At 55.2% G+C, this 26552-nt stretch overlaps 1 protein-coding gene and 1 pseudogene across 1 annotated transcript; one reads left to right on the top strand and one right to left on the bottom strand.

The window, feature by feature from the left end:
- The first annotated feature begins 2634 nt into the window (after positions 1-2634).
- On the top strand, positions 2635-26353 carry PODN (podocan). Its single transcript, XM_010372208.2, has 11 exons — positions 2635-2834; positions 10753-11119; positions 12473-12566; positions 15526-15590; positions 16782-16891; positions 18120-18276; positions 18494-18609; positions 19168-19825; positions 21565-21713; positions 22815-23025; positions 25368-26353. The coding sequence occupies exons 1-10, from the start codon at positions 2746-2748 to the stop codon at positions 22996-22998; spliced, it is 1989 nt and encodes a 662-aa protein (XP_010370510.1). The 5' UTR covers positions 2635-2745; the 3' UTR covers positions 22999-23025; positions 25368-26353.
- On the bottom strand, positions 14027-14943 carry LOC104669669 (annotated as a pseudogene).
- Positions 26354-26552: the final 199 nt, after the last annotated feature.

The following is a 26552-nucleotide window of genomic DNA, read 5'->3' as shown; positions in this document are numbered from 1 at the left end:
TTGGACTGAAGTTTTTTTCATTATTTTCTTCTTGTTCCCTGATGAGTCTTGCCTTTCATCAAAGTTCTTCAGATGGAATTCATATACCCCAAACACCACCATGTAATTGGATTCCTTAAATGTCCAGAAAATCAAGCTGCTGCCATAGCTATTTGGGACTCTACTGCTTAATAAGGTCTTCAGCCCTCAGCTCAAAGTAGGAGGAATTATTTTCTTCTCTGATGATGAGGCATAACAAGAGCTCATTGTTCCTCGTCTCCTGTTTCCCATCATCAAACCCCACTGAGTCTTCTAGAACGTTCTTTACTCCTAGCTCTCTCTACCGTATCTATGTATGTCTTTCCTCCCTCCTCTTTGGAGTGTTCTTGTTTCTTACTGTTTTGATTTAGAAGACACTTGTCCTGGGCAGTGCAGAGGTTACTGTTTAATTCTTGCCACTTGCCATTTGTATTTTAATAATGTTCCCTGGCTATTTGGTCAGGTCTGGGTGATAGTTTTGCAGTAATAGCTACCATTTACCGAGCACTTACCATGTGCCAGGTACTATGTAAAGTTCTATGCTTGCATTTTCCAATTTAGACATACTGTGAGGTGTAGGCACTATTTTTATATTCATTTGAACCTAGCTAGGATTTGAACCCAGCTCCAAGCTTAAAGCCTTGTACTTGACACTGTGTACTTCAGTAATATCAAACAGGAGCTGAAATTGAGGGGCAGCATGAAGGAACTGAAGCAGCACAAGTAGATTCAGGGAACCTCAATTTCAAACTCTACCTTTAAAATCCTTCTGAAAGAGGATTTGCTTCTAGAGCACCAAGATTGCCTCCATTTTTCCACCAGAGGCACTCAAAATGATTCCTCCTGCAGCTTGTGTCTATAGTAGCAGCCAACCACAAAGCACACGTGGGCATTGGCTCAGCATTCCACAGAAGAGCCTATTTCTCTGGGAGGTGGTGGGGACTGGATGTGTGATGTGCCGTGTAGCTGGCCCCTGAAACACCCTGGCCTTAGCAGTTAAAGGTATAGAGAATATCTTCCTCACAGGGTTAGGATGATTAAAATATTTTAAGGATTTAGGATGCTGCCTATCACTTATTGGGCACCCAATATGTGCTGGCTCTCATTGTCCTAAAAAATTTTTAGTTCATAAGTATTCAAGCTGGTAGAATCCTGTCCTTTTAGCTCTACTTGAATCTAGGCTCAATGTTCAGGAGAAGACACGAGATGTATCTCTGTGTTGGTCCAGGTCCAATTCTGTGAATCATACCAACTCTTATAAGTTTCAGCTCTGAAAGGACTGGAATTTGAGGCCAAAGAAGGCAAAATATTTTCCCTCCCCATTCTTGCTAAGTGCTTGAGTTATTGGTGTAATGGAAACAGAGAGTCCTGGGTTCAAATCTAGGCTACATTTGCCTGCTCAAGTTACCTGCCTGTTTCCATCATAGGAAGAATTTGGGCTGTGGAGAAGGGTAAACCTGGGTTCAAAACCCCAGCTCTGCCAGTGAATGGGCATTTTACTCAGTCAAGTATCCTTTCTGAGGCCATCTCTTTTCTATGAAGTGGAGCAGCAGCAGTTCTTCCTTTGCAGAGTTGTGAAGCAGAGCATCATGCATGTGGTATAAGCACAGCATCATGCGTATGGTATAAGCAGGGCGTCATGCATGTGGTATAAGCAGAGGCTGCCATGGGGGCGCCAGCCAGTGAAAGGTCTGGAGCTGCTTTACAGGGGCCATTCATTCATTCATTCATTCAGGGTAAGGTTGAGCAAGAGGTCCCATGTGTGACTTATGTATCCTTCTTCCTCTCCAGTGGGAGGGCAGCCAGGTGAGGCAGGTGTGGGTGCCCTGCCCACAGGCCAGAGCAGGTAAGGGGAAGAGGCTTGCTACACAGTGGAGGTGCCAAGTACCACCTAAGCCCAGCCCCATTGCCTGTTCCACCGCCGAAGCCCCTGGCGCCAAACAGTGTTGCTTCAGCTGGTAGTAGTTAATGCTCCTTTACTTGGAAACATTTGCAGCTCCTGGGAGCAATATGGTGGCGTGAGGTCTCACTGTTCACCCGCCCTATTTTTCTGTGACTGGGATCTGCATGCCCCCGACTCCGGCCCAATTTACCATTCTTCAAGGCTCACCAGGCTGTGGGCCCAGGGCCAACAGGGATGGGAGTGGAGGGTGGGGTGGAGCGTGGAGAACTTTTCCGGGAAGAGGCCCAGCAGGGTCTTGGCTGACGGCCCCATTAGCCACGGCCCAGGACCCCAGGGTGGGAGAGTGAACGGAAAGGTACTCGTGCCTGGAGCGTTGCAACATCCTCTGTAATGAGGCAGATACAGCTCAGAGGCACTGGCTCGAAGGACCCCTCTTCCCAGCCCTCCTTTCAGGTGTCGGGGCCTAAAGGGGGTCCAGTTCCAGTGCGGAAGGCTGGGAACTAGGAAGCGTCGTGGACTAGACAGCCCGCCTTCCCGGTCTCCCGGGTGGGGGTTCGGGGGGCGTGGTGCGGCTGCCGGGGCTAAGAGGGGTCGGTGAGACTGCTCTGCCTCCCCGGAAAGTGGGGCTAGGCCAAGTCCCGCGCGGGTAGGGGGCAGGCCTTCTCTTGCCCGCGCCTGGGGGGACCCTACGCTTGTGTCCGAAGGAGGCCGGCGTCCAGCAGATGCTCGCAGGGGGTGGGGAGTGGGGGAGGGGGGCGGGAGAGAGGCGGGGAGGAGAAAACCCACAACAAAACTTGCGTCGCGGAGCGCCCTGCTTGACTTGAATGGAAGGAGCCCGAGCCCGCGTAGCGCAGCTGAGACTGGGGGAGAGCGTTCGGCCGGCTGGGCGCGGCTCGGCGCTGGGGCGCAGCAGGTACAGGGCGCTGGCGGCCAGGGTGGGCCGGGGGGCCGGGGGCTGAGCCCGGGCAGCGCACTCAGACTTCCTCGCCTCTCCGGATGGCTCCAGCAGCTGCCTGGGGCGGAGCCGCCGCATCTCACCCCCTCTGTAGGACCCTGCACTGAGGGCACGGCCGGAGATCTCCTCCTCTGGAGTGCGACCCCTGCGCAGTCAGGACCCAGGCAGGGGCCTTCTCCTCTCTGAGCAGAAGCAGGTCCCCGTCCCCAGGCCCCTCCCGCTGCGCACATCTGGAAAGAATCTGAGGGCGGATGGGGGCGGGGGCTGGAGTGGGAGGACTCCGGCGGGCGACAGGGAATGTGGGGGGCAGGTGGAACTGTGTAGGGGCGGGGACCCCTGTCAGGAGAGCCTGGGCCCGGAGTAGCCCGCGTCTTTCCACGTTGACTCTTCAGGCCCCCTAGCGAGTCCAACCTCCACCTCTTTATAGATAGAGAAACTGAGGCCCGGAGAGGGGCAAAGATCTGGCTCCAGGGCGCGTCGGCCGCCGGATGGGTCCCCTCCGGGGCTCGGCTTCCCCGGCCACTGTGCCGCCCCAGCTTGGTGCCAACCACTGGCGGCCTGGAGTCCGTCTGTCTGTCTGTCTACTCGGCTGCTTCCCAGCCGGTACAACTGGACGGAGGAGGGGGTGGGGGTCCGCGAAGCGCTAGGAGCAAGGTCCGCGCCTTTCTGCTAATGCAGCGGAAGCCCCAGGTTCCAGGTCCCCGAGCCACAGCCCGGCCTGGGGCGGGGGATGAGATCGTGGCGTTGGAATACCTGACGTGCCGTCAGGTGGAAGAGGAGGTGGTGGCGGGACGGCGAGGCTCCTGGCAGCCTCGGGGGCTGGGGTTAGGAGAGGGCGCCGCAGCCTTCTGGAGAGGAGCAGGCGCGGCAGCAAGAGGCGAGCACCCTGGCCCGAGTGCGCGCGGCACTGACTGACCTGGTCCGGGAGGCGCGGAGGATGCGCCCCCAGCGCTTGGAGTGAATTACTGACCTGTCTGCCCTTTCGATTACCGGCTGGCCAGGGAAGGGGAAGCTGTGGTCTCCTCCACTCCAAGAGGCGCCACTGGTGTGAACCGGGAGAGCCCCTGGGTGGTCCCGTCCCCTATCCCTCCTTTGTATAGAAACCTTCCACAGTGGGAAGGCAGCGGTGAGGCAGGAGGGCTCATGGTGAGCAAGGAGGCTGGCTGGCCTGCAGGTGCACAGCATTCCGAGGTAGGTCACTCAGAAGAGCCTGGGGACTGCCCTGGGAAAGACCCGTGGGGACTGGTCTGGGGGTTCTGCTCCCTCATGTCCACTCTTAGGGCCCAGGACCCAGTCTACTCTAGCCTCAAGTGCAAGTTAAGAAGTGTCAGAGTCACACGACTGTGTTTCATGTCATCTGTGGGCACACACTTTATCCCTTCTGCCTGAGTCTAGGGTAAGGGATTACTAATGGTGGCACTTTTAGGCTTGGTGTAGTCATACATGAAAGTGCTGATCGTGTCCTGCTTGGAACCCTTAATGAGTCCCTGTCACCAACGCTAGCATGGTGGTGGAGGCCCTTGGCCACCTGGGCCTCCCACCCTGTCCACCCTTCCTTAAACACACATCCCTCTCCTCTAGCCCCACCCCTGCCTTTTGATCACACCCTGCCTCTGCCTAGAGGGCTGTTTCTCCCACTTTGTCCACTTGGAGAACTCCTGCTCAGCCTTCAAGACCAACTCAAGCCTCTGGGCAGGAGTCAGAAGACCCACATTTTACTCTTGGCCTTGGCTTTAACACACTAATTTGCAAACTGGGGGAGTCAGAGCAGATCATATTGCAGATCTTAAGATCTTTTCCAACTCTGCCTTTCACAAAGTCATTCATTCAGCAAACATTTCCCCAGCATCCACTCCAGGCTTGGGGAGACAGGGGAGGCCCAGCTGAGACTTGAAGGATAAAGCTGGCCAAGGTTGCTGTGGAAGCACCCAGAAACACCCTAACCCAGCCAAGGGGGCAGGAGAGGCTTCCCTGAGCAGGGGCATTTGAGTAGGAGCTTTCTAGGGATGGGCAACAATGCCAGACCTTTTTGCTTGAGCTCCAAATCTGCAGAATGGGAAGACAAACATGTAGTCCCAGGATTTCTATTAGAGTCAGTAAGATGCAGCTGTTTGGGGCCCAGCACAGAGCAGGTGGTCAGTCGATTTGTACTGAATTTGGGTGTAGAAGGAAGGTAGTGCTGGGGGCTGAGGATCCGCCTCTTGATTTGGGTCTCCCTTTCCCTTCCTTCTTCTAGTCGTACCTTAACCTCACACTTTGGGCCTTGAGGTTTCGTTCCCTGGTGGGGGTTGGAGGAGACGGTGGGTCCCGCTTACTTTCTCAGTAATAGTAACCCCTGCTATGTCACACCTACTTGGTGCCAACGGTGACAGGCTGAGCCTACCATTTCATTTAATTCTCACAAGTAGCTCCCAACTCCGTTTCTTAGACTAGTGAACAGAGGCTCTGAGCAGTAAAGTGACTCATCCAGGCTTACACAGCAGTCAGAATTGGAACCCATGCCCTTCTATCTCTAAAGCTCTCCACATGAGAAACACTCACTGCTGGCTGAGCTGCCCCTCTGTCCAGGGGTCTGAGTTCTTCCTCACTAGGTGGACTTGAAACTCCTGGAGACCAGGGAGCTCCCCTGCTCTTCCCCACACACCTCCCACACGGCTGGGTACACACAAGGGGCTTTAGGGGGCTTATCTTGCTCCATTCTTAGAAGAGCAAGGCTGGGTACAGTGGCTCATGCCTGTAATCCCAGCACTTTGGGAGGCCGAGGCAGGAGTCCAGAAGTTCAAGAACAGCCTGGGCAACATAGTGAGACCCCATTTCTAAAAATAAAAAATTAGCCAGGTGCCAGATGTGGTGGCACATGCCCATAATTTCAGCTACTTGGGAGGCTGAGGTGGGAGGATCACTTGAGTCCAGGAGCCCAAGGCTGCATTAGCTGTGATTGTGCTACTGCAGTCCAGCCTGGGTAACAGAGTGAGACTCTGTCTCAAAACAAAAACAAAAACAAAAACAAAAACCACAAGTAGGAAAATTTAGATGCAGATGGGTCAGTGGTATGGCCAAGGTCACACAGCTAGTAGGGCTGGACCTGCCCAGGGCCTCACAGCCCTGAGAGTGGCTGGCCAGGCTGGAGGGACCACACTCCATGCCCTGTCTGTCCTTCCTACCTCTCCCTCCATTCCTGCAGCCCAGCACCTCTCTGCCAGGGTGAGGCCCCCTTAGCCCTCACCCACCCCAATTGCACAGCCTCACGTCCACCCTGTGTCATGCTCCTGCCCTTCAGTGGTCCTCATCTTCCAGTGATAAGGCTCACACTCCCTAACCGGGCCTTCACATCTCTCCTTTGTGGCCTGGGCTTGTTGTGGCAACTGTACCTGTTTGTATCACTCCCAGTCCCTATCCCCCACCAGACACCCCACGGGTACTTGGCTAATTTTTTATTTTTAGAAATGGGGTCTCACTATGTTGCCCAGGCTGTTCTTGAACTTCTGGCCTCCTGCCTCGGCCTCCCAAAGTGCTGGGATTACAGGCATGAGCCACTGTACTCAGCCTTGCCCTTCTAAGAATGGAGCAAGATAAGCCCCCTAAAGCCCCTTGTGTGTACCCAGCCGTGTGGGAGGTGTGTGGGGAAGAGCAGGGGAGCTCCCTGGTCTCCAGGAGTTTCAAGTCCACCTGGTGAGGAAGAACTCAGACCCCTGGACAGAGGGGCAGCTCAGCCAGCAGTGAGTGTTTCTCATGTGGAGAGCTTTAGAGATAGAAGGGCATGGGTTCCAATTCTGACTGCTGTGTAAGCCTGGATGAGTCACTTTACTGCTCCGAGCCTCTGTTCACTAGTCTAAGAAACGGAGTTGGGAGCTACTTGTGAGAATTAAATGAAGTAGCAGGCTCGTGAGTGTGAACTGTCTTGCTTCTGGGCCTTCGCACACACCGACCCCCTTGCTTGTATGACCCTTTCCCTTTTGCCTGGTAGTCACCTCTTAGAATGGGATTATAATACTCAGCTTATGCATAAAGCTGCAGACCAGCACTGTCCAATAGAAATATAATGTGAGCCACAAATGCAAGTCACATATGCAATGCAACATTTTCTAGAGGGGCCATTTTTTTTTTCTTTTTTGAGACAGGGCCTCACTCTGTTACCCAGGCTAGAGTGCAGGGGTGCGATCACGGCTCACTGCAGCCTCAACCTCCTGGGCTCAGGTGATCTTCCCGCCTCAGCCTCCTGAGTAGCTGAGACTACAGGTGCATGCTACCTCACCTGGCTAATTTTTTGCATTTTTTGGAGAGATGAGGTTTCACCATCTTGCCCAGGCTGGTCTCAAACTCCTGGGCTCAAGTGATCTACCTGTCTCAGCCTCCCAAAGTGCTGAGATTACAGGCATGATCCACCTTGTCTAGCCAGAAGCCACATTTTAAAAAGTAAAATGAAACTGGTAACATTTATTTCACCTGTTCAAAATATTATCATGTAATCAATATAACAATAAATGGGATTTGATGTCATTAATATTAATATTAATGAGGCATCCTACATTATTTTTTGTACTATGTCTTTGAAATCCATGGACACTACATTTTATACTTGCATCTCTATGTGGACCAGCCACATTTCAAGTACCCAGTAGCCACGTGTGGCCCGTGGCTAATGGAGTGGCCGGTGCAGCTGTGGGTCTCTGGAGGGCAGAAGCCACGCTGAGTCCTCTGTCTGGGTCCCCTGCTCCCCGTCGTGCTTGGCCTAGGGGAGAGCAGCATAGCATTGTTGATGTGATGTGGGCTGGGAGCTCAGCTTTGCCACTTAACAGCTGTTCACTGGCTGACCCCACTGGGCCTCAGCTCCCTCAGTTGTAAAGTGGTGATGATAACATTTTCAGTATGGTGCACAATGTTAATATAAATTCAATATTTTTATGGATACAGTTTACAGATTTTTACAGACACCAAACAGAAGGCGAGGAGGCAGAACAGCCTGCCTGGTGTGTGCACAGGATATGTGAGACCAGAGTTCCTTCCCCTGGATTCTTCTCCTTGGCCTTCTGCCCTGATTGAATTTGGGGCCTGGGCCTGTGCCCACACTCCCACTCTCAGAACACCAGACTGCAGTGGGGTCAGATGGGCAAGGGGCTTCCGGCTGTTGAGCTGGCTGTGGAGTTTATAATGTGCTGTGGGAATGATGGTCTGTAGACCGGTGTTGGGTCAGGGGGCAGGGGCAGCAGGGGTGTGGTGGAGCCAGCGTAGGGCTGGGCTGCTGTGGGTGCTACTCGCTGCTACCGACTGATCCCTGGAGCCTGGAAGCTGCAGGTGTGCCGGGCTCCCTGGTTCTCTGCTGGGCCAGTGGCTGAGACCTGAGTCTCCATAAACCATGTGGATCTGTAGGGTCAAGCAAGTCTGGCTGCCACCCCTCCTGTCTCCTCTAGGACCTCCTACTCCTTGGGACCCCTTTTATGCTGCTCCGCCCACCCCCAGTCTGGGTGGGGAGTGGTTGTTGGGACCAGGGTCTGCTGCCCCCTCCAGATGGAGGACAAGGATCTTTTCCACCTCACCTGTGTCCCAGTGCCCAGTACAGGCCCAGGCACAAATGGGCCCTTACTTCAGATAACTGGCTGAGCCACCAAGTGAGGCAAAGTGGTATCTGAAATCCCACGGCCACACAGGGCAGCAGGAACTCAGACGCTGCTACAATGTCTGCAACATCTTCTGGGAGGAGGTGGGCCTGAGATTGGGTCAGAAAGCACAAACGAAGGGCCAGGCGAAGTGACTCATGCCTGTAATCTCAGCATTTTGGGAGGATCACTTGAGGTCATGAGTTTGAGACCACCTGGGCAACATAGAGAGACCCCATCTTTACATAAAATTAAAAAATTTGGCTGGCATGGTGGTATACCCCTGTAGTCCCAGTTGCTTGAGAGGCTGAGGCTGGAGGATCATTTCAGCCCAGGAGCTCAAGGTTACAGTGAGCTATGATTGCACCACTGCACTCCAGCCTAGGTGACAGAGTGAGGTCTTGTCTCAAAAAAAAAAACCCAGCAAGATCTACAAGATCTAGACAAAGGAAGGAAAAGGAGCAGGAGCAGAGGATTCTGGAGTGAGCAGTGGTATGGCAGGGGTGCAGACCATGCCCATGGAACAGACAATTAGTGAGTGGCAGGAAAAGCTAACGTTTATTGAGCACTTACTGTGTGCAGTACATGCATTTCACTGACCCCTCCCAGTCTTCCCACAAGGACAGTGCTGTTATCATACCCAAGGATGGGGGAGAAAGCTGAGGTTTAGACGATTATAGTCACGTAAGAGCCAGAGCTGAGGCCAGAGCCAAGGTTGCAGCTGTGGCCGCTAGCTCCAGACATTAACATCATTGTCAAGCTCCCCATTTACAAAACCCTGTTAGGCCCAGGGTCTTGCCAGACCCTTCTAGCTGCTTTATGGTCATGGTTTCTGATCTGGTGGTGGGGAACGAGGCTCAGCCTGAGCCAGGCCACTCAGCTCAGGAGTGAATGTCCCCCGTGCTGGAGGCGTCCCTAGCAGGTCCTTGCCGCTGTCCCTGCTGCTCACTTAGTGCGGCATGTTCCTGTGCATGATTGCTGCAGTGGTGACAGCAGCTCCTCATCACCTAATAGCATCACCTTATCACCTCGTCACCTAAAAGCCAGGTGCTTTGTGTCTTATCTTACTCCACAGAAGCTGTGTGTTTAGATGTATTATATGCATTGTACAGACAAGGAAACTGAGGCTCAGCAAGTCAGAGGTGGGACTCAAACTGGGATTTGTGGGACCTGAGAGTCAGTGAACCTGAGCTACTAGCATGTCTTATCACAGCCCAGAGATGTCTGAGTCCCGGTAAAGAGAACCCAGGAACCCACCAAGAGCTAAGCGTACGCCATGGGACTGCTGGGACAATGGCATCTTCTAGCATCTTCCTCTGTGGGCTTGAGATCATCCCCCGTACCTCATCCTTGCTGGACCCGGGGGCCATGCCTGGGAGTGGTCTCTGGCAGGCAGTGGTCACTGAGTACATCAAGCCCTGGTGAGGGCAGCTGAGGGGATACCCATCAGGAATGGGACTTGGGAGGCCATGAGGGCAGCAGCAGCTGTAGTCACTGATGTTTTCTCTGTGCCGGGCACTGGGCTTGACCTAGTGACACAGAGAGTTGCTCACAGCTCTCTGTGGGAAAGACACCTTTGCTATTCAAAACCCAACCCAACTAATGCTAAGCTCTGGGTGAACGCAGTCACGGGGAGCCCCAGGGCATCGCAGCGTCCTGCTGCTCCCCCTCTTCCCATGTCCATAGCACTGAAGTTGGTTCCTAGAAAAGAAAATGCTGATTGCACAAGAGAGAGGAAGGGCACTCTAGGCAGAAGGAACAGCATGTGCAAAGGCCTGGAGGGAGGAGCTATCCAATAGTCCTGTAGAACTGGGGGCAGTTGAGGGGACAGTTGGAAGAGAGTCAGGACCAAGTCAGGAAGACCTGAGAATGGCAATCTGGAGAGCTGGGACGCACCTTGCCGGCGCTGGCTTACCATGGCCTGTGGCTGCTGGAGGAGGCACGGGGTCTTCCCACACCACCAGTGCCAGGATAGCAAGGGCTCAGCACAGTCCAGCTCGTGTCTCAGCTTCCCCTTCTAGGAAATAGGGGTACAGACTCCTTAGGGTCAAGCCTGCTGAATGAAGGCTGCAGAAGGTTTTGCAGACCTGCCAGAGGACAGGGCTTTACCTCGTCCCCCGCCTCTGGAGGGCAGCCTGGTGGGGGTTGGGCAGGTGCGGAGAGTGGCAGTCAGTCATCGGCTGGGCTCTGAGGACGGTCCAGAGTGGGCCCTGCTTTGTGCTCGGGAGGGCCCCATCATGACTTTCGAGGGCCCCAATTGTGTCCACTGTGTCTCACAGGTTCCCTCAGCCCTGGCGCCCAGGCGCATCTGACTCGGCACTCCCTGCAGGCACCATGGCCCAGAGCCGGGTGCTGCTGCTCCTGCTGCTGCTGCCGCCACAGCTGCACCTGGGACCTGTGCTTGCCATGAGAGCCCCAGGATTTGGTCGAAGCGGCGGCCACAGCCTGAGCCCTGAAGAGAACGAATTTGCCGAGGAGGAGCCCGTGCTGGTCCTGAGCCCTGAGGAGCCCGGGCCTGGCCCAGCCGTGATCAGCTGTCCCCGAGACTGTGCCTGTTCCCAGGAGGGCGTCGTGGACTGTGGCGGCATCGACCTGCGTGAGTTCCCAGGGGACCTGCCTGAACACACCAACCACCTGTCTCTGCAGGTGAGGTCGGCGTTGCACCCGTGGTCACGGGGGCTGCCCACACACCCTTGGCTCCCATCCCAGAACCCCGATATTCCCAGCAACCTGTTCACCCAGAACCTCCAATATGTGCCGCTCTCCACTCCCAACCACAGGGTCAGATTCCTGGGGCCCTGGCTGCACCAGGTGACACCCCTCCTGATGTCCCAGTCATGGAGCACTGTGTTAGTACAATAAAACCCCCTTTGCTCACTTAGCGTCCTGGCTGGGCCCAGTAAGTTGAGCCAGGCTCTGTCTGAAAATGGACACAGACCTGCCTAGCAGCTGACCCTTTGAATGCACAGCCACTATTACAGGGCCAGGAAAACCAGAGCAAAGTAGACCTGACAGAATACGGAGGGGCCTGGGAGGATGGAGTGCTGTCTCCAGCCAAGGGGCAGGCTAGAATTTGGAACCTTGAGAGGTGGGACACAGTGTCCAGACCGGGAGCACCCTGGAGTGCAGGCGCACCCATCCTTGCCTTGTGTGGCCCAGCAGCCCTTGGGAGATGGAGGGGCTGCAGCACCCATTCCCAGAGGCGATCAGGCCCAGTGCAGGAGAGCGACTTGCCTTCCGTCATCCACACTGGTGGGTCTGAGCTGGCGGCCGTGGTAGCCCAAGGCCAGGGCAGCTACTAAGAAAAAGGGCCATGCTGAGCACAGCTCTTACTGTCACTTTCTTTCATCCACACACCAGCTCTCTCAGGCGCCTGCATTGGGCCTGTGGTCGTGTGTGGGGGCTGGGCATGGAGGCAGGGCTCAGCGTTCCCTGCCCTTTGGGTGCTTACAGTCAGTGGGCGAGGCAGAGACTTAAACAGATAGAGGCACCAGATGGAGATGGAAGGACTGTGTGTGGGGCCCAGAGCAGCCTCCTAATCCAGCCCCAACCCAATCCAGGAAGGCTTCTGGAGGAGGTGGTACCTGCCCCAGCTTTCCATGTGTTCCAAGGGAAAAGGGGACTGCAGGGCCAAGGAGGGGAAGGAAAAGTGATTTCTGGCTTGGGGAGCAGCTGTGGCTGCCTGTCACGAGGTGGGAAGGCTCCAGGAGCAGGTCTGGAGGAGATAGCATGTCTAGTTTGAACTGCCCATAGATGTCCATGTGTGGGCTCCCTGAAGGCCGGACCCACACAGCTGTTGTGGTCACTGCTGTGCCCCAGAGCCCATATCCAGACCTGGCCCAGAGCTGGCACTGGGGGTCTGCTGCCATGGGGGAGAATTCCAAGGGAGGCACCCAGCAGGTGGACTGGATTCTAGGACTGGAGCTACGGGTAGCGAATGGAGTCCAGGGCACACTCCACTAGGCTGATGCTGCCTCCTCGCAACCCCCTACCCCCTAGAACAACCAGCTGGAAAAGATCTACCCTGAGGAGCTCTCCCGTCTGCACCGGCTGGAGACGCTGAACCTGCAAAACAACCGCCTGACTTCCCGAGGTGAGGGGCCACCCAGAGCCCAGGGTCAGGGACACCGAGTGGGGCCTTGGGGGCCTGAACAAGGCTGGGTGCCCAGGGGGAGAGCTTGGCCCTGTGGATCTTGGGGTGTGGATGGAAGAGAGCAGGCCTGGGCCGGTCTAGCAGTGGGGCTGCATGAGAACCAGCTCCACATGGGCAAGGGGCTCCCTCTTCTTGCCTGAATACCACACGGGTATTTCTCTTCTTCTTCTTCTTTTTTTTTTTTTTTTTTTTTTTTTGACATAGTCCCTTACTTTAATAATACATACACCATGTTATCACCATGGAATGTAAATTCAGGTTAGACAAGAGAATTTCACAAGTGTAATAACATTCTGTAGTACATGAAAGTTTGTGTATACTGTCTGGCCAAACCAGCATGCTCATAAGTCATTCATCAATTCCATTACAGGTCATTTGTTTAGTTAAATGTTTATAATTCTTAAGGAGAAAATAAGCAACACACACATTTTTAAAGTGTTCACTTACCTTTGCATGAGTTAAAATACATGATTCTGTTTCAAGATGACATTTCAAAATGATTCTAATACAACAGCAGCAAAAATATAATTCTGCAATTACAAAAGAACTAAACTAGAATCCATAAGTTATTTTCATGTTTACAATTGTGATTCTTTAATAAATATTATTATTGTGCAATTCTATCGCAAGCTTTCTAAATTTGGTTTAAACACACACATAGGTAATATCAGTTGTGGGAGACTTTACAAGTTATATTCCATGCACTTTTGGACAGAGTTCTAAAAGAGCCAGCCAGTCCACAAGACAGATAGAAAAAAGATAAATTAACTGGGGAAAATAGGACCCTTATATAACATCCAAAACATGAGATTCTGCAGCAAACTGGGAATACATCAGGGTTGGCCTGGACAACCCCGGTGCCCTCCGATCCTTGTGTCTCCAACCCTTTCTATTCCTTGCACTTGAGACTCAAAGGTCTGCCTGCCTCCTTGACATATCCCCTAGACGTCCCTGTCTTCTTTACAACTAATTTCATCTGAACAGTTTAAGAAGGTGGACATCATCAAGTGCATTCAGGTGACGTGTTTCAAGATGTCTAACTAGGCCAGGTGTGGTGGCTCATGCCTGTAATCCCAACACTTTGGGAGGCCAAGGCAGGTGGATCACCTGAGGTCAGGAGTTCGAGACCAGCCTGGCCAACATGGTGAAACTCCGTTTCTATTAAAAATACAAAAAATTATCCTGGTGTGCTGACGGGCGCTTACTCAGCAGCCTCCGAGCTACTCAGGAGGCTGAGGCAGGAGAATCGTTTGAACCCCGGAGGTGGAGGGTGCAGTGAGCTGAGAGCTTGCTGTTGCACTCCAGTCTGGGCAATAAGAGTGAGGCTCCATCTCAAAAAAGAAAAAAGCTGTCTAACTAAAGCAAGCTCCTCCAACAAGACCAAGAGAGGCTCTCTCCTTCTAAGGCTTAGGATTTGCCCAGAATTCCTGATACATGGACTAGCCCATACCAACAGTCATGGCTCCTACAACAAAGCCTTGGGCTGCCACATGCATGTGGATCAGATGAAGGGACATTTTCATATTTCCTCTGCTCTTCAATTTGTGTAATCCCTATGCAACAATGGCTGCAAAGTCTGCCATTCCAATGGGACACATGGTGCCTCTTTAGCTTTCTGAAGAAGTTTGGATCCCTGATCTTCATTATGTGAAAACTGGGAAACCTCTGTGTCTGTTGATATAGTGATTGCTTGAAGAATCTCCCTAGAGTGAGAAAACCTCTTACACGCCAACCAGCTTCTGATCCCTCCTGTGCGCCCCAGGCGGGTGTTTCTAAGACCTGGGGGATGCACAGGAGAGACGCTTCAGAGAAGCTGAGCTTCCAGAACCTTGTCGCAGGTTCTTCGGTTCCGAGGGCCTTTAGAACCCAAGAGTTGTAGAGTCCTCACATTTTAAAAAGATTTTGTTTTTCCTGATCATGAAAATAACATCTGATTGGGATAGAAACTTTGTAAAACAAAATAGAAAGAGAAAATTTCTCCTAATTTTGCCACTTGGAATTAACTACTATTGACATTTTGGTGTATCTGTTTCCAATTTTTAAAAGGCAGCTTTCTTGAAGTATCATTTATATGCCATACGATTTACCCAATTCAAAGGTACAATTGGCTGAGTTGTAGTTAGTGGGGCAGCCATCACCACAGTCCAGTGGTCTTTTTTCCTTTGTGTTTTAAACTCGTGGCTGAACACATGCTATGATATCACAGCCTGCTCTGTTTCTCTTCGCCGTTCAGCTCGGCCGCCTCTCTCGTGTTGCTCAAGCCTCTCATTGACCATCCTCTTACACAGCGGCAGCAGGGTGTTCCGTGGAGAGACATGCCAGTTTATATAACTGTTCCCTCTTGTTAGATATGTGGGTGAGGTCCAGCATCTGGGGGTCTTGCAGCCGGGAAACGAGGGTCAGAGGCCAGCCTGGCAGGGCTCCCGGCAGCAGTCGAGTCCTGACTCATCTGCCAGATGGAGCTGGGGTGAGCCAGGTGGTGAGGAGGCCCAGAGCTGCAGCCCCACCCTGCGTGGAGCCATTCCTAGCCCAGCCCACCTGCCTGTGGACGGGGCTCTGACCTTCTGGGGCTCTCCCAGAGGGGAGCACTTCTTCCTGGCAGAAAAGGGTCAGGCTGGGTGCTCTGCCGCTGGCCTGACCTCTCAGGGGTCATCCCCACTCAGAGCGAGGAGTCAGTCTCTCAGTAGATAGTAACTGCCTGCTCCTCTGAGCCTGGGCTCCTGTGAGCAAGGAGAAAGAACAGGGCTGGGCGGGCCCTGCCAACTGCTTGGGAGGGGATCTGAGCTGCCTCTGCCTCCCCAGTCCTGGCAGGCGGCTGGCGGAGGAGGGTGGGTGCTTGCTATGCTTCCCTGTAGCGTCTCCTTCATCCAGGGCTCTGACCGATGCCTGTCCTTTGAAGGGCTCCCAGAGAAGGCGTTTGAGCATCTGACCAACCTCAATTACCTGTACTTGGCCAATAACAAGGTGAGGGGCTCAAGGCAGGGTGGGGGGTATGCTGCCCTGTCCTCCAGGCACTGTCTTCCCTGAGTTCCATGAACTTTCACCAGGGCCTTTCTGGACTGGCTGCTGGGTCCCTGTTGCTGCTCAGACATGGCCCCGGGTCAGGGGTGGGGAAGACCCTGACCCCATGCCTATCACTCAGGGCATCAGAGTGTGTCAGGTTATGAAGACAGAAGCCAAGGCCCACAGGAGTGTAGAAGGGGAAGAGCTTGTCCCCACTGGGGAATTCATACCTGGAGGGCTTCCTGGAGGAGATGGCATTTGAGCAGGGGCATGGAGGGTAATAGGATTCTAGGCAGGGGCCCCAGGGTAGGGGGGCACTGCAGTACAAGGAACGTCATGAGTGAAGGCACAAAGATATTCATGTTCAAAATATTTGGTATGCTCCAGAGCTCTGTCCCAGCCCCTCCTCTCTCTCCACTCTCTGGAGGTTACCTGTGCCCTCCCAGACTCTGTCTCCCATCTGCATCATGGCCATGTCCAGTGGCTGTCTCCAACCCTTTCTACTCCTTGGACTTGAGACTCAGAGATCTGCCTGCCTCCTTGGCATTTCCCCTAGACATCCAGTGGAAGGAAGCTACAGCTTCCTGCCCATAGTCCCCAGACCCAGTCCTCCTCTGTCTTCCCAGCTCTGTAAGGGGCATCTCCAGCCACCTACGACCTCACTGGTCCAAGCCACAAATGGTGCCTCTGGGCCCTGAGCTTCCTCACCATGTCTAGTCCCATTGAGGTCCTCAGCTCTTACCGCACTGGCCCCCATCCCTCACCTGGACGCTTGCCTCTTCACTTGCTCCCCATTCTTCGAGCAGCCAGAGCAACCTTAAAGTCACACCCATTGCTTCTTGGCCTTTTGGCTAAGATCAGGTATAAAAGTCACACCCGCCTCTACCCCTTATCCACTCGGGATGAACCCAGGAGGACGGGCAGGGCAGGGGACAAGTCCTGAGGGCTTTGAATGCCAAGCTGAGTGCTGAGGAGATCCAGAGAGGTTTGGGTTTTGTTTCTGCAGGGGGGTGGGACAGGTTTCAATTTGAAAAAGATGGCCTGGTTGCAGGGAGACACAGTGAAGGGGCCCCGGTGGTCAGCAGGCAGCGGGACCCACAGCTGGCCTCTGCTCCTCCATTGCTCTTTCGGCCCCAACTCTTCCCTTCCCAGCTGACCTTGGCACCCCGCTTCCTGCCAAACGCCCTGATCAGTGTGGACTTTGCTGCCAACTATCTCACCAAGATCTATGGGCTCACCTTTGGCCAGAAGCCAAACTTGAGGTCAGAGGTCGGGGGTGGTCTGGGCTTGGGCTGGGGCAAGGGGAGGGGCTGAGGTGGAGGCTGCCATCCTGTGTGAGGCAGAGACAGGCCTGGAAGGCGGCCCTGTGCTCAGGGCTGTGGTGAAGGGACACCCAGGGGCCCTAACAGAGGAGGACAACTTGGGCCAGGAGGCGAGGACAGAGAGTGTGGTCTACAGGAATTGTGGGGAACCAGTGAGGATGTCCCCACTTTCCCAGCCCTGGGGGGAGGGGAGCATCTTTCAACAGGCAGAACTGCCCTTCGCTGAGCTGCACTGGGAGGAGCGACCGCCCCGTGGCATAGGTGTGCGAGAGAGCAGGGTGGTGCGGGCAGGGTGGGGGGGCTGCTGGGGAGCCACCCCCAGGACAGTTTGGGGGCTAGACAACCCCAGTGCCCTTCCGTCCCTGCGTCTGCCGTCTCACTGACTCTCCATCTGGCTAAGGACCCCAGGGCCACTGTGCATGGCCCCATCCCACACATGGAGGTGCAAGAGAGGCCACACAGCAAAACTGAGCTGTGTCTGTCACAGATGACCCTTGTTCCTTGTCTTCCCTCCTTCTAGTATGTTGGCTGCACGAAGGCAGGGTCTGTCTCATTGGTTGTGTCCACTATAACAGTGGACACAGCCCTCAGTCTAGATCAGCTCTGGCATCTCGTATATATATTTATTTATATACCTCATATATGTGTATGTGTATATCTATAGTTAATATATTATATTACATAATATATTCACTATATATTTGCTGAATGGATGAGGGTCACCTCCTCTGAGACAGACCCTGTGCTGGCACTAGGGCCAAAGAGGCAGGCAGAGATAGGCCCTGTGTTTAGGAAGTCCTAGGAAGTCAGAACCAGGCTGCGTGGGGTTGGCAGGCAGGGATGAATGGGCCGCAAGTCAGGCAAGGACTCCAGGGCTGAAAGGGTCAGGGGTCGACTGAGACCTTGAAAGGTGTGGGGAGCCTCTGCCAGGGGTCAGGAAATCCTATTTCTCCCACTAGCTTATGGGACCACCTGTGGTGGGGCACGGCCCCCTTCTGGTCCTTGGTTCCGTCAGCTGTGTAGGCAACATCTGAGGTCCTTCTAACTCTCTACTCTTGAGTTTGGATGGAAGGAGAGCAGCCTGGGCAAGGGTTTGGAGGCTCACCAGGTTAGCTGGCGCAGGGCCTGGGGAGCCCAGGTGGGTGAGGACCTGTGCCTCGACCCGCAGGTCTGTGTACCTGCACAACAACAAGCTGGCGGACGCCGGGCTGCCAGACAACATGTTCAACGGCTCCAGCAACGTCGAGGTCCTCATCCTGTCCAGCAACTTCCTGCGCCACGTGCCCAAGCACCTGCCGCCTGCCCTGTACAAGCTGCACCTTAAGGTGGGCAGGGGAGGGGTAAGGAGGGGCACAGCAGACCCCACGGCCAGGGCACTGGGGCAGGGGCCTGTGGGGGAAGAGCTTAGGCCCACATGGGTACAGGTGCCCACATGGGTCCCTTCCTGGTGGCTTCCCAGACTCCTCTCCACACCTCATCCCGAGGCCCTGACCTTGCCCTCAGTCCTCCCTCACATTCTCCTCCCTTCCCTTCATCCCCCAGAACAACAAGCTGGAGAAGATTCCCCCAGGGGCCTTCAGCGAGCTGAGCAGCCTGCGCGAGCTGTACCTGCAGAACAACTACCTGACTGACGAGGGTCTGGACAATGAGACCTTCTGGTGAGTCCTTGTCTCACCAGGTTCTTGGCGTGACCACGGGGCCGTGAAGCTCCTTCAGGGCCAACCACCCAGCCCAGCCCCTCACACATGTCCCCTGTCCACCTTCCCTGGAGAAGGAACTTTAAGCCTTGTGCTTCTGTTGACATCTCTGTCCCTGGGAACAAGAACTATGTAGAAGTAAGGACTTCCAAGATTCCAGTGAGATAAAGAAGCATTGGCAGAGGCTGGCTTCTTGGTACGAAATATAGACTTAAGCATTCTTGTTGAAGGCAAATACATTTTCATTTTTATAAGGGATCAAGGTAGCCATAAAAGGCTATCAAAAGGTTAAACAGTGGTCTTCAAGTAAGCTCCTGTATGTCAGAAAATGCTGGATCCTTCCTACACCAGAATATCATTGAGTAAACCCAAGGAGCGAGGACTGAGGGCCCACAGTCAGTGAGTGGCAGAGCTGGGAGGAGCTAGTGGCAATTCCCCAGCCACTTCTCTTGGGAATCGTGGTGGAAACGAGCACAATGTGGGCTCCTGCCAACCGTCTTAATTCCCTCCCTGCCCCAGGAAGCTCTCCAGCCTGGAGTACTTGGATCTGTCCAGCAACAACCTGTCTCGGGTCCCAGCTGGGCTGCCGCGCAGCCTGGTGCTGCTGCACTTGGAGAAGAACGCAATCCGGAGCGTGGACGCGGACGTGCTGACCCCCATTCGCAGCCTGGAGTACCTGCTGCTGCACAGCAACCAGCTGCAGGCGCAGGGCATCCACCCGCGGGCCTTCCAGGGCCTCAAGCGGCTGCACACGGTGCACCTGTACAACAATGCGCTGGAGCGCGTGCCCAGTGGCCTGCCTCGCCGCGTGCGCACCCTCATGATCCTGCACAACCAGATCACAGGCATCGGCCGCGAAGACTTTGCCACCACTTACTTCCTGGAGGAGCTCAACCTCAGCTACAACCGCATCACCAGCCCGCAGGTGCACCGCGACGCCTTCCGCAAGCTGCGCCTGCTGCGCTCGCTGGACCTGTCGGGCAACCGGCTGCACACGCTGCCACCTGGGCTGCCTCGAAATGTCCATGTGCTGAAGGTCAAGCGCAATGAGCTGGCTGCCCTGGCACGAGGGGCACTGGCGGGCATGGCCCAGCTGCGTGAGCTGTACCTCACCAGCAACCGACTGCGCAGCCGGGCCCTGGGCCCACGCGCCTGGGTGGACCTTGCCCATCTGCAGGTAAGCGGAAGGGAGGATGCTGGGCCATGTCCATGGAGGGGGGTACTGGCATGGCTGCCCAGAGCCCACCTGTCTGAAGGGTGAGGAGAAGGGCTGGGTGGTAAGGGAGGTTCCTCTGGTATGGCCAGACTGAGCTCATTCACCTTCAGGTATCTGCTGGGTGTGCTGGCTAGGGCGAAGCTAGGTCTTAGGGGAGGCAGGAGGTGGGTCAGGCAGAGGGTGTGGCTGGCCTGCTAGGGTGAGCCCAGCCCACCTGCAGGTACAAGAGTGAGGGGCAGAGTACAGCTGGTATGGCCAAGCTGAACTCACCACCTGGAGATACAGGTTTGAGAAGGGCTGCGGAGGCAAGGAAGGTCATGGCTGCAGGTAGGGGCCCCAGGCTCAGGGGGACCAGGGGCCAGTTTAGGTGGTATATATGGGAGAGTCAAGCTCACCCCTTTGCAGGCACAGGAGTAGGTGTGTGGAGAAGTCTGGGCTTTGGGATGGGAGGTAGAGGGGCCAGCTTGAGCTGTGGGCCCACCTCACCAGTCTGCAGAGGGCTGGAGGTGGGGATCTACTCATGCTTTCTGGGGCTGGCCAGTCAATGTGGCTGCTGTGACCACATGGTCAGAATTAGGCAGGGATGCCTGGGCACATAGTTCACTTTGGTAACAAAACCCCCAACTCAACCAGTGTGGGTGAAAGAGAAATCCACTGTGTACGCTGGCTCATGCCTGAATCTCAGCAGTTAGAGAGGCTGAGGAAGGAGGATCACTTGAGCCCAGGAGTTCAAGGCCTGCCCGGGCAACATAGTGAGACCTCGTCTCCACAAAAAATAAATTAAAAAAATAATTAGCCCGGTGCAGTGGCATGCACCTGTATTCCATTACCCTGGGAGGCTGAGGTGGGAGGATCACTTGAGCCCAGGGAAAATGGAGCTGGCAGTGAGCTGTGATCACGCTACTGCATTCAATCCTGGACCACAGAGAGCTGTGATCGTGCTACTGCACTCGATCCCGGACCACAGAACGAGACCCTGTCTCAAATTAAAAAAAAAAAGGAAACTCATCAGAGAACCTGGGTGGGAAGGTGGGGTGCTTCCAGGTTAGGGGCCGCCCAGTGGCTTCAGCAGCTCCCTGTGGGAACCCACTTCCCTGACTGTCCTCCCCCGGATGCCAGGAATGTGATGATTGGAGAACGGCCTGGGGCCTGGCTGTTGTGCTGGGGTCGCTGTGGGTCTTACACCCTTGCTCCTGGCCTCTGTACATGTGGCCCCTGAGGTCCATAAATGGGCAGTCCCACCCAAGCACCTGCTGTGGCCCCCATCCAGGGCCAGTGGGGTGAGATTCAGAGTCTGGAGGATCCCTGGGCTCTGCCCACTTGAGATCTTTGGGAATGACAAAGTCTAATGGGAATGACAAGTGTGTCAGGAGGTAGGACTGTGACACCCAAACATCTTGTCTGTGAGTTTATGTGGGAAGGCACAAGAAGCTGGGTAGGACATTCATCAATTAGAATACCGGTTTGGAGTCAGGCACACCCGGCTACAGCCTTTTACAGGTTATGTGATCTTGGAAAATCACTGAACCTCTCTGAGCCTCTATTTCCCAATCTGGTAAGTGGGGATAGTTATAGACACTCCCTCCTCCACACAGGGTTGTTGTTAGATTTAGATAGGCTGGGGGCTTGGTGGGAGTTTTATAAGCTGTTAAGTGCTTTGCACAGGTGGGAGTCCCTGACTCCCTTGGTCGCCCCTGCAGCTGCTGGACATTGCCGGGAATCAGCTCACAGAGATCCCCGAGGGGCTCCCCGAGTCACTTGAGTACCTGTACCTGCAGAACAACAAGATTACTGCGGTGCCCGCCAATGCCTTTGACTCCACACCCAACCTCAAGGGGATCTTTCTCAGGTAGGAGGCCACTCGAGGCCCTGTACACACCCCTGTGGGGCCTGCCCCAGCTCCAACGGGACAGCTGATGCACGTGGGAACAGCTTGGCTCCACTGCTGACTGTGTAACCACGGCTCAGCTCTCAAGGGTGGGGACAGTCTGGCCAGGCCTGATGTGGTTCCTAGGATTGTCAAAGGGCTTTGGAAACGTTAGAAACCAGTGTTCACGGGTGTTGTGAATGTTACTGTGGCAGAAAGGGTGCCGGACAGCATCTTCCTGGTTTGCAGCTGAGAGAGCTGAGGCCCTGAGAGCGCAGGTGACTGCTGTGTCTGCAGCCATCCAGGCTAGGCCCGGGCCTCACACTCAGGGATAGATGTTCAGGTCCTCCCTGGGTTCTGGGGATGGAGATTTGGAGTGATTCAGGGGATGCAGCTCCCTGAGGATATGAGGGGCTTCCATGCAGCAGAGCCAGGATGGTTCTTCCCAGCACTTCCCATAATCCCTGCCCCCAAATCAGAGAGAAGGAGACGGGGCAGAGAAGAGCAGTGTGTGCTCCCAGGAGCTCAGTTGCCCAGAAGGCCCAGGGCTTGATGACATCAGGATGGCTTGATGTGTGCCTCAGGCATCTACAGGGGAGCTGAAGCACAGAGAGTGAGGGGCCTGAGATCAGAGCCACAGCCTCCACCTTCCCACCCCTGAGTATGGCCCTGGCCCGGCTCAGCACTGGCCTTGCCTGTGTGCCACTCCACATCAGGCACTGCGGTGACCCCTGGCTACCGCAGCCCAGGAGCCTCAGGCCTTGGGGTTAATGCCAGGGACGGCATAGAGACAGCTCCCAAAGATGTGGCTTCCAAAATAACAGTGAGAGTGTGCACAGAGAGAGACCCCTCACTTTGCAGACTGGCCCAGTGCCAGTCCCACCACAGGCTGCGGCTGCGCTGACCAGCCTGTACCTTCCATCATGCACCGCGCTCTCAGCCCCTGGCCTTTCCAGCCTGCTGCACCACTTTCCAGGAGGGCCGTTCTCTCCCCTGTTACCTTCTGGAGAGGCCACTTGGGGGAAGGGAGGGTTCCTTGGGGGTTGGGCTCCTGGCACTGACTCCGCCTTGATGCTCGCACAGGTTTAACAAGCTGGCTGTGGGCTCTGTGGTGGACAGCGCCTTCCGGAGGCTGAAGCACCTGCAGGTCTTGGACATTGAAGGCAACTTTGAGTTTGGTGACGTTTCCAAGGACCGTGGCCGCTTGGGGAAGGAAAAGGAGGAGGAGGAAGAGGAGGAGGAGGAAGAGGAAGAGGAAACAAGATAGTGACAAGGTGACCCAGATGTGACCTAGGTATGTGGCCTGTGTGGGGCAGCACACACTTCTGCTCACTGCTCTTTCCCCTTCCTGATCCCGATATAGAGTCTTTCTGTCCATTCTTCACCCTCCGGCCTCTGCTTCATCTGCCCATTTAGCAAATTTATAAGAGCACTTGGGATGTACCAGCCCTGAGTGAAAGGTTGAAGCCTATGGGAGGCCCACACCTTCCAGAAGATTCTCACCCAGGGTGTGGGTGCTGTCACGGGAGTGCCCGGGGGGCACTGAACATGTGGGTCTGGGCTCAGGAGTGAGGTCTGGTCAGGAGAGAGGGCTCCAGGCATTGTCAGCCTTGAAACAATCACTGAAGCTGCAGGGAGCTGGGGAAGCTTGCCGTGAGAGAGTGAGTGAGGGGGTCAGGCAACGTGGGAGAGGAGACTGAGACAGAGCAGTTAGGAAAAGAGGTAGGAAAACCCCAGACTGCCATGGCCAGAGGGCATTTGCACATGTATGTAAAACAGTGCACATATGCACATGCACACAAATGCACACAGATACACCAACACACATACATTCATGTGCACACACATCTCAACATGTACACACATCCACAAACCATGCACAGGCAGAATACACACACCACACTCATGCACCCAGACACACATGCATGCTTGTACTCCATGGCATACTTGCAGGCCTAGACTATGTACATACTTGCACACACATGTGTACATGCATGTGAGTACATGCACACAAAACACCCACGCATACCCACACACACAGGCCCTTACGTACACACCTGCATGCCCACATGTACACATGATGCATGCATGCACAGGCCTGTCTAGAAGTGGGGGACTTGGCTGTGTCAGTGCTGCTGAGGGGTTGAGGGAGCTGAGCACTGAGGGAGCTGAGCACTGTGGAGTGCCCACTGGAGTTTTCCACCTGGAGGTTGTCTGTGACTTTGTAGCCACAGGGGAAGCTGGGGTGAGGAGAGTGGCTGGAAAGGAAGTGGGTCCAGGCACTGCAGACAAGCCTTTTGAGAAGTTTGGCTGTGAGAGATGAGAGAGGGCAGAGGTGGGAATGGGGTGTGAGGTTCAGGAAACGCTCATTTTCTGAGCCTCACAGGAAGCAAAGGCCTCTCGAGGCAAGCCCTGTGTGAGGGGCTCTGGGAAGATGCCCCAACACACACATGCATCTTCCACATGCATCCATCCTCTTAACGGAGGGGGCCGGCTTGGGCGCTGGTGGGAAGAGGCTGGCCTGAAGGGGGAGTTACCAATGTAGGAAAGAGCTGACTGTGAGGCCCCCTGTGGGAATGGTAGAAGTTGCAGGCTTTAGCAGGAGGGACAGAGGGCAGGGTGCTGCTGTCACAGGCAGGTTGGTAGCTTCGTGGCCGGATGTGAAGCCATGTCAGCCGGGTGCCTCCAGTCTTCCGTTTTCTCTGTGCAGCAGGGAGGTGCTCCGCAGACCACAGGTATGGAGAAGACGGACAGGTGGATCCACCCACAGCTGGGTTTTCAGCTAAGAGTTCAGGACAGGAGGGCAAGGAACAAGGGAGTGTGTTGGCTGGAGGCTGGCTGCAGGCGTGGGTCCCAGGATCAGGCTGGGTAAGGAAGGAGGTGCAGACAGGAGGGCTGGTGGGCAGGGACTCAGAGAAGGATGTTGGAGAGGAGCCAGGAACGATGGTGTGGTCTGAGGACAGAGGAGAGGTGGTGACGAGTGAGCCAGGCTGAGGGTCACAGGGCCAGGGCGTAGCTGTGGGAGGGGCTGCTGGGCCACTGTTGAGTGTTGACTGAAGTAGGGCCTGGGGCAAAGAGGAACCAGAGGGGGCTGTTGAGGGCCCCTTGGGTGGGTGACAGAGGGAGCTGGGAGAGGGGCGCAAGTTGATGGCGAGAGAAGAGTGTACACAGGGGTGGGTATCCACATGTGTGGAGGGGCTGGCAAGAGGCTGAGCTTGGGGGTCACCTTCTTCAGCTCCCAGAGCCCGGGAGTATGAAGGTGGAGCCGTTCTCTGAGGCATTGTCCTCACACAGAGTTGGGGTTGGCGACAAGATGACGGGCCATTCAGTGAGGACACCACAGCCCTCATGAGAGGGGCTGTGGAGTCCTGGGGTGGGTGAGAATCTGCCCCATCTCAGGTCAGTTAGTGGGGCTCTGGGAGAGGCCCCGGGGAGTGGCTGGTGGCACCCAAGGGCCTTCTGGCATGAGCACCCCACTGGTTTTGGGCTCCCAGGGCCAACGCTCCCTCCCTTCTCACAGTAGCCTGGCCTGTCCAAAGCCCCTCCAGCTAGGCTCACACAGCAGGCCCCCCTCAGGCTGCTTGGGGTGGTGGGTTTCCCCTGAGCTAGCCCCTGACTCTCTTTCTTGTTCTGCAGGACGATGAACCGCCGGACTCCTTTCTGCAGCACACACCTGTGTGCTGAGCCCCCCACTCGGCCGTGCTCACACAGGCACACCCAGCTGGACACACGGGGCATCCCACATGACACAGGCTGACACAGTCTCATATCCCCACCCCTTCCCGCAGCATGTCCCACGACCAGACACGTGCACACATGTCACACCCGCACACACCCAGCTCAGCCACACACAGCCCGTTACACACTGCCCTCCAAACCACCACAGTCTCTGCCACTACCACTGCCACACCCTCTGAATCATGCAGGGAAGGGTCTGCCCCTACCCTAGCACACACAGGCACCCACTCCCTCCCCCTGCTGACATGTGTATGTGTGTACACACCACGCACACACACATGCACAAGTCATATGCAAACAGCCCTCCAAAGCCTACGCCACAGACAGCTCTTGCCCCAGCCAGAATCAGCCACAGCAGCTTGCCGTCTGCCCTGTCCATCTGTCCGTCCGTTCCCTGGAGAAGACACAAGGGTATCTCCATGCTCTGTGGCCAGGCGCCTGCCACCCTCTGGAACTCACAAAAGCTGGCTTTTATTCCTTTCCTACCCTTTGGGGACAGGAGCTTTCAGGACTGCTGGCCTGGCCTGGCCCATCCTGCTCCTCCAGGAGCTGGGCAGTCACTCTGCTAAGAGTCCTTCCCTGCCATGCCCTGGCAGGACACAGGCACTTTTCCAATAGGTAAGCCCAGTGGAGGCAGGACGGGAGAGCCCCTTGGGTGCTACTGGGGCCTTGGAGCAGGAGTGAAGCAGAGGCGATGGGGCTGGGCTGAGCCAGGGAGGAAGGGCCCAGCTGCACCTAGGAGACACCTTTATTCTTCAGGCCCGTGGGGGAAGTTCCGGGTGCCTTTATTTTTTATTCTTTTCTAAGGAAAAAAATGATAAAAATCTCAAAGCTGATTTTTCTTGTTATAGAAAAACTAATATAAAAGCATTATCCCTATCCCTACAGCCTGTGGCTATGTCTGTGCGTGCTTCCTGCCAGGTGCTGGGCTGGTGCCGGGTGGAGGGGGCAGGGTACAAGCCCCTCAGCGCCCCGGCCAGACCAGCAGGCATCAGTGGAAAGTTCAGTTATCGGGGCCCGCAGAGTAGCTGCACAGGCAGGCATCCCGGAAGAAGAGGGCATAGCCCCCGGTGAGGGGGCCTG

The sequence above is a fragment of the Rhinopithecus roxellana genome, chromosome 12, assembly GCF_007565055.1.
Source record: "Rhinopithecus roxellana isolate Shanxi Qingling chromosome 12, ASM756505v1, whole genome shotgun sequence".
Lineage (NCBI taxonomy): Eukaryota > Metazoa > Chordata > Mammalia > Primates > Cercopithecidae > Rhinopithecus > Rhinopithecus roxellana.
Note: the sequence above shows the minus strand (reverse complement) of the source record. Positions and strands in the feature narration are given on the sequence as shown.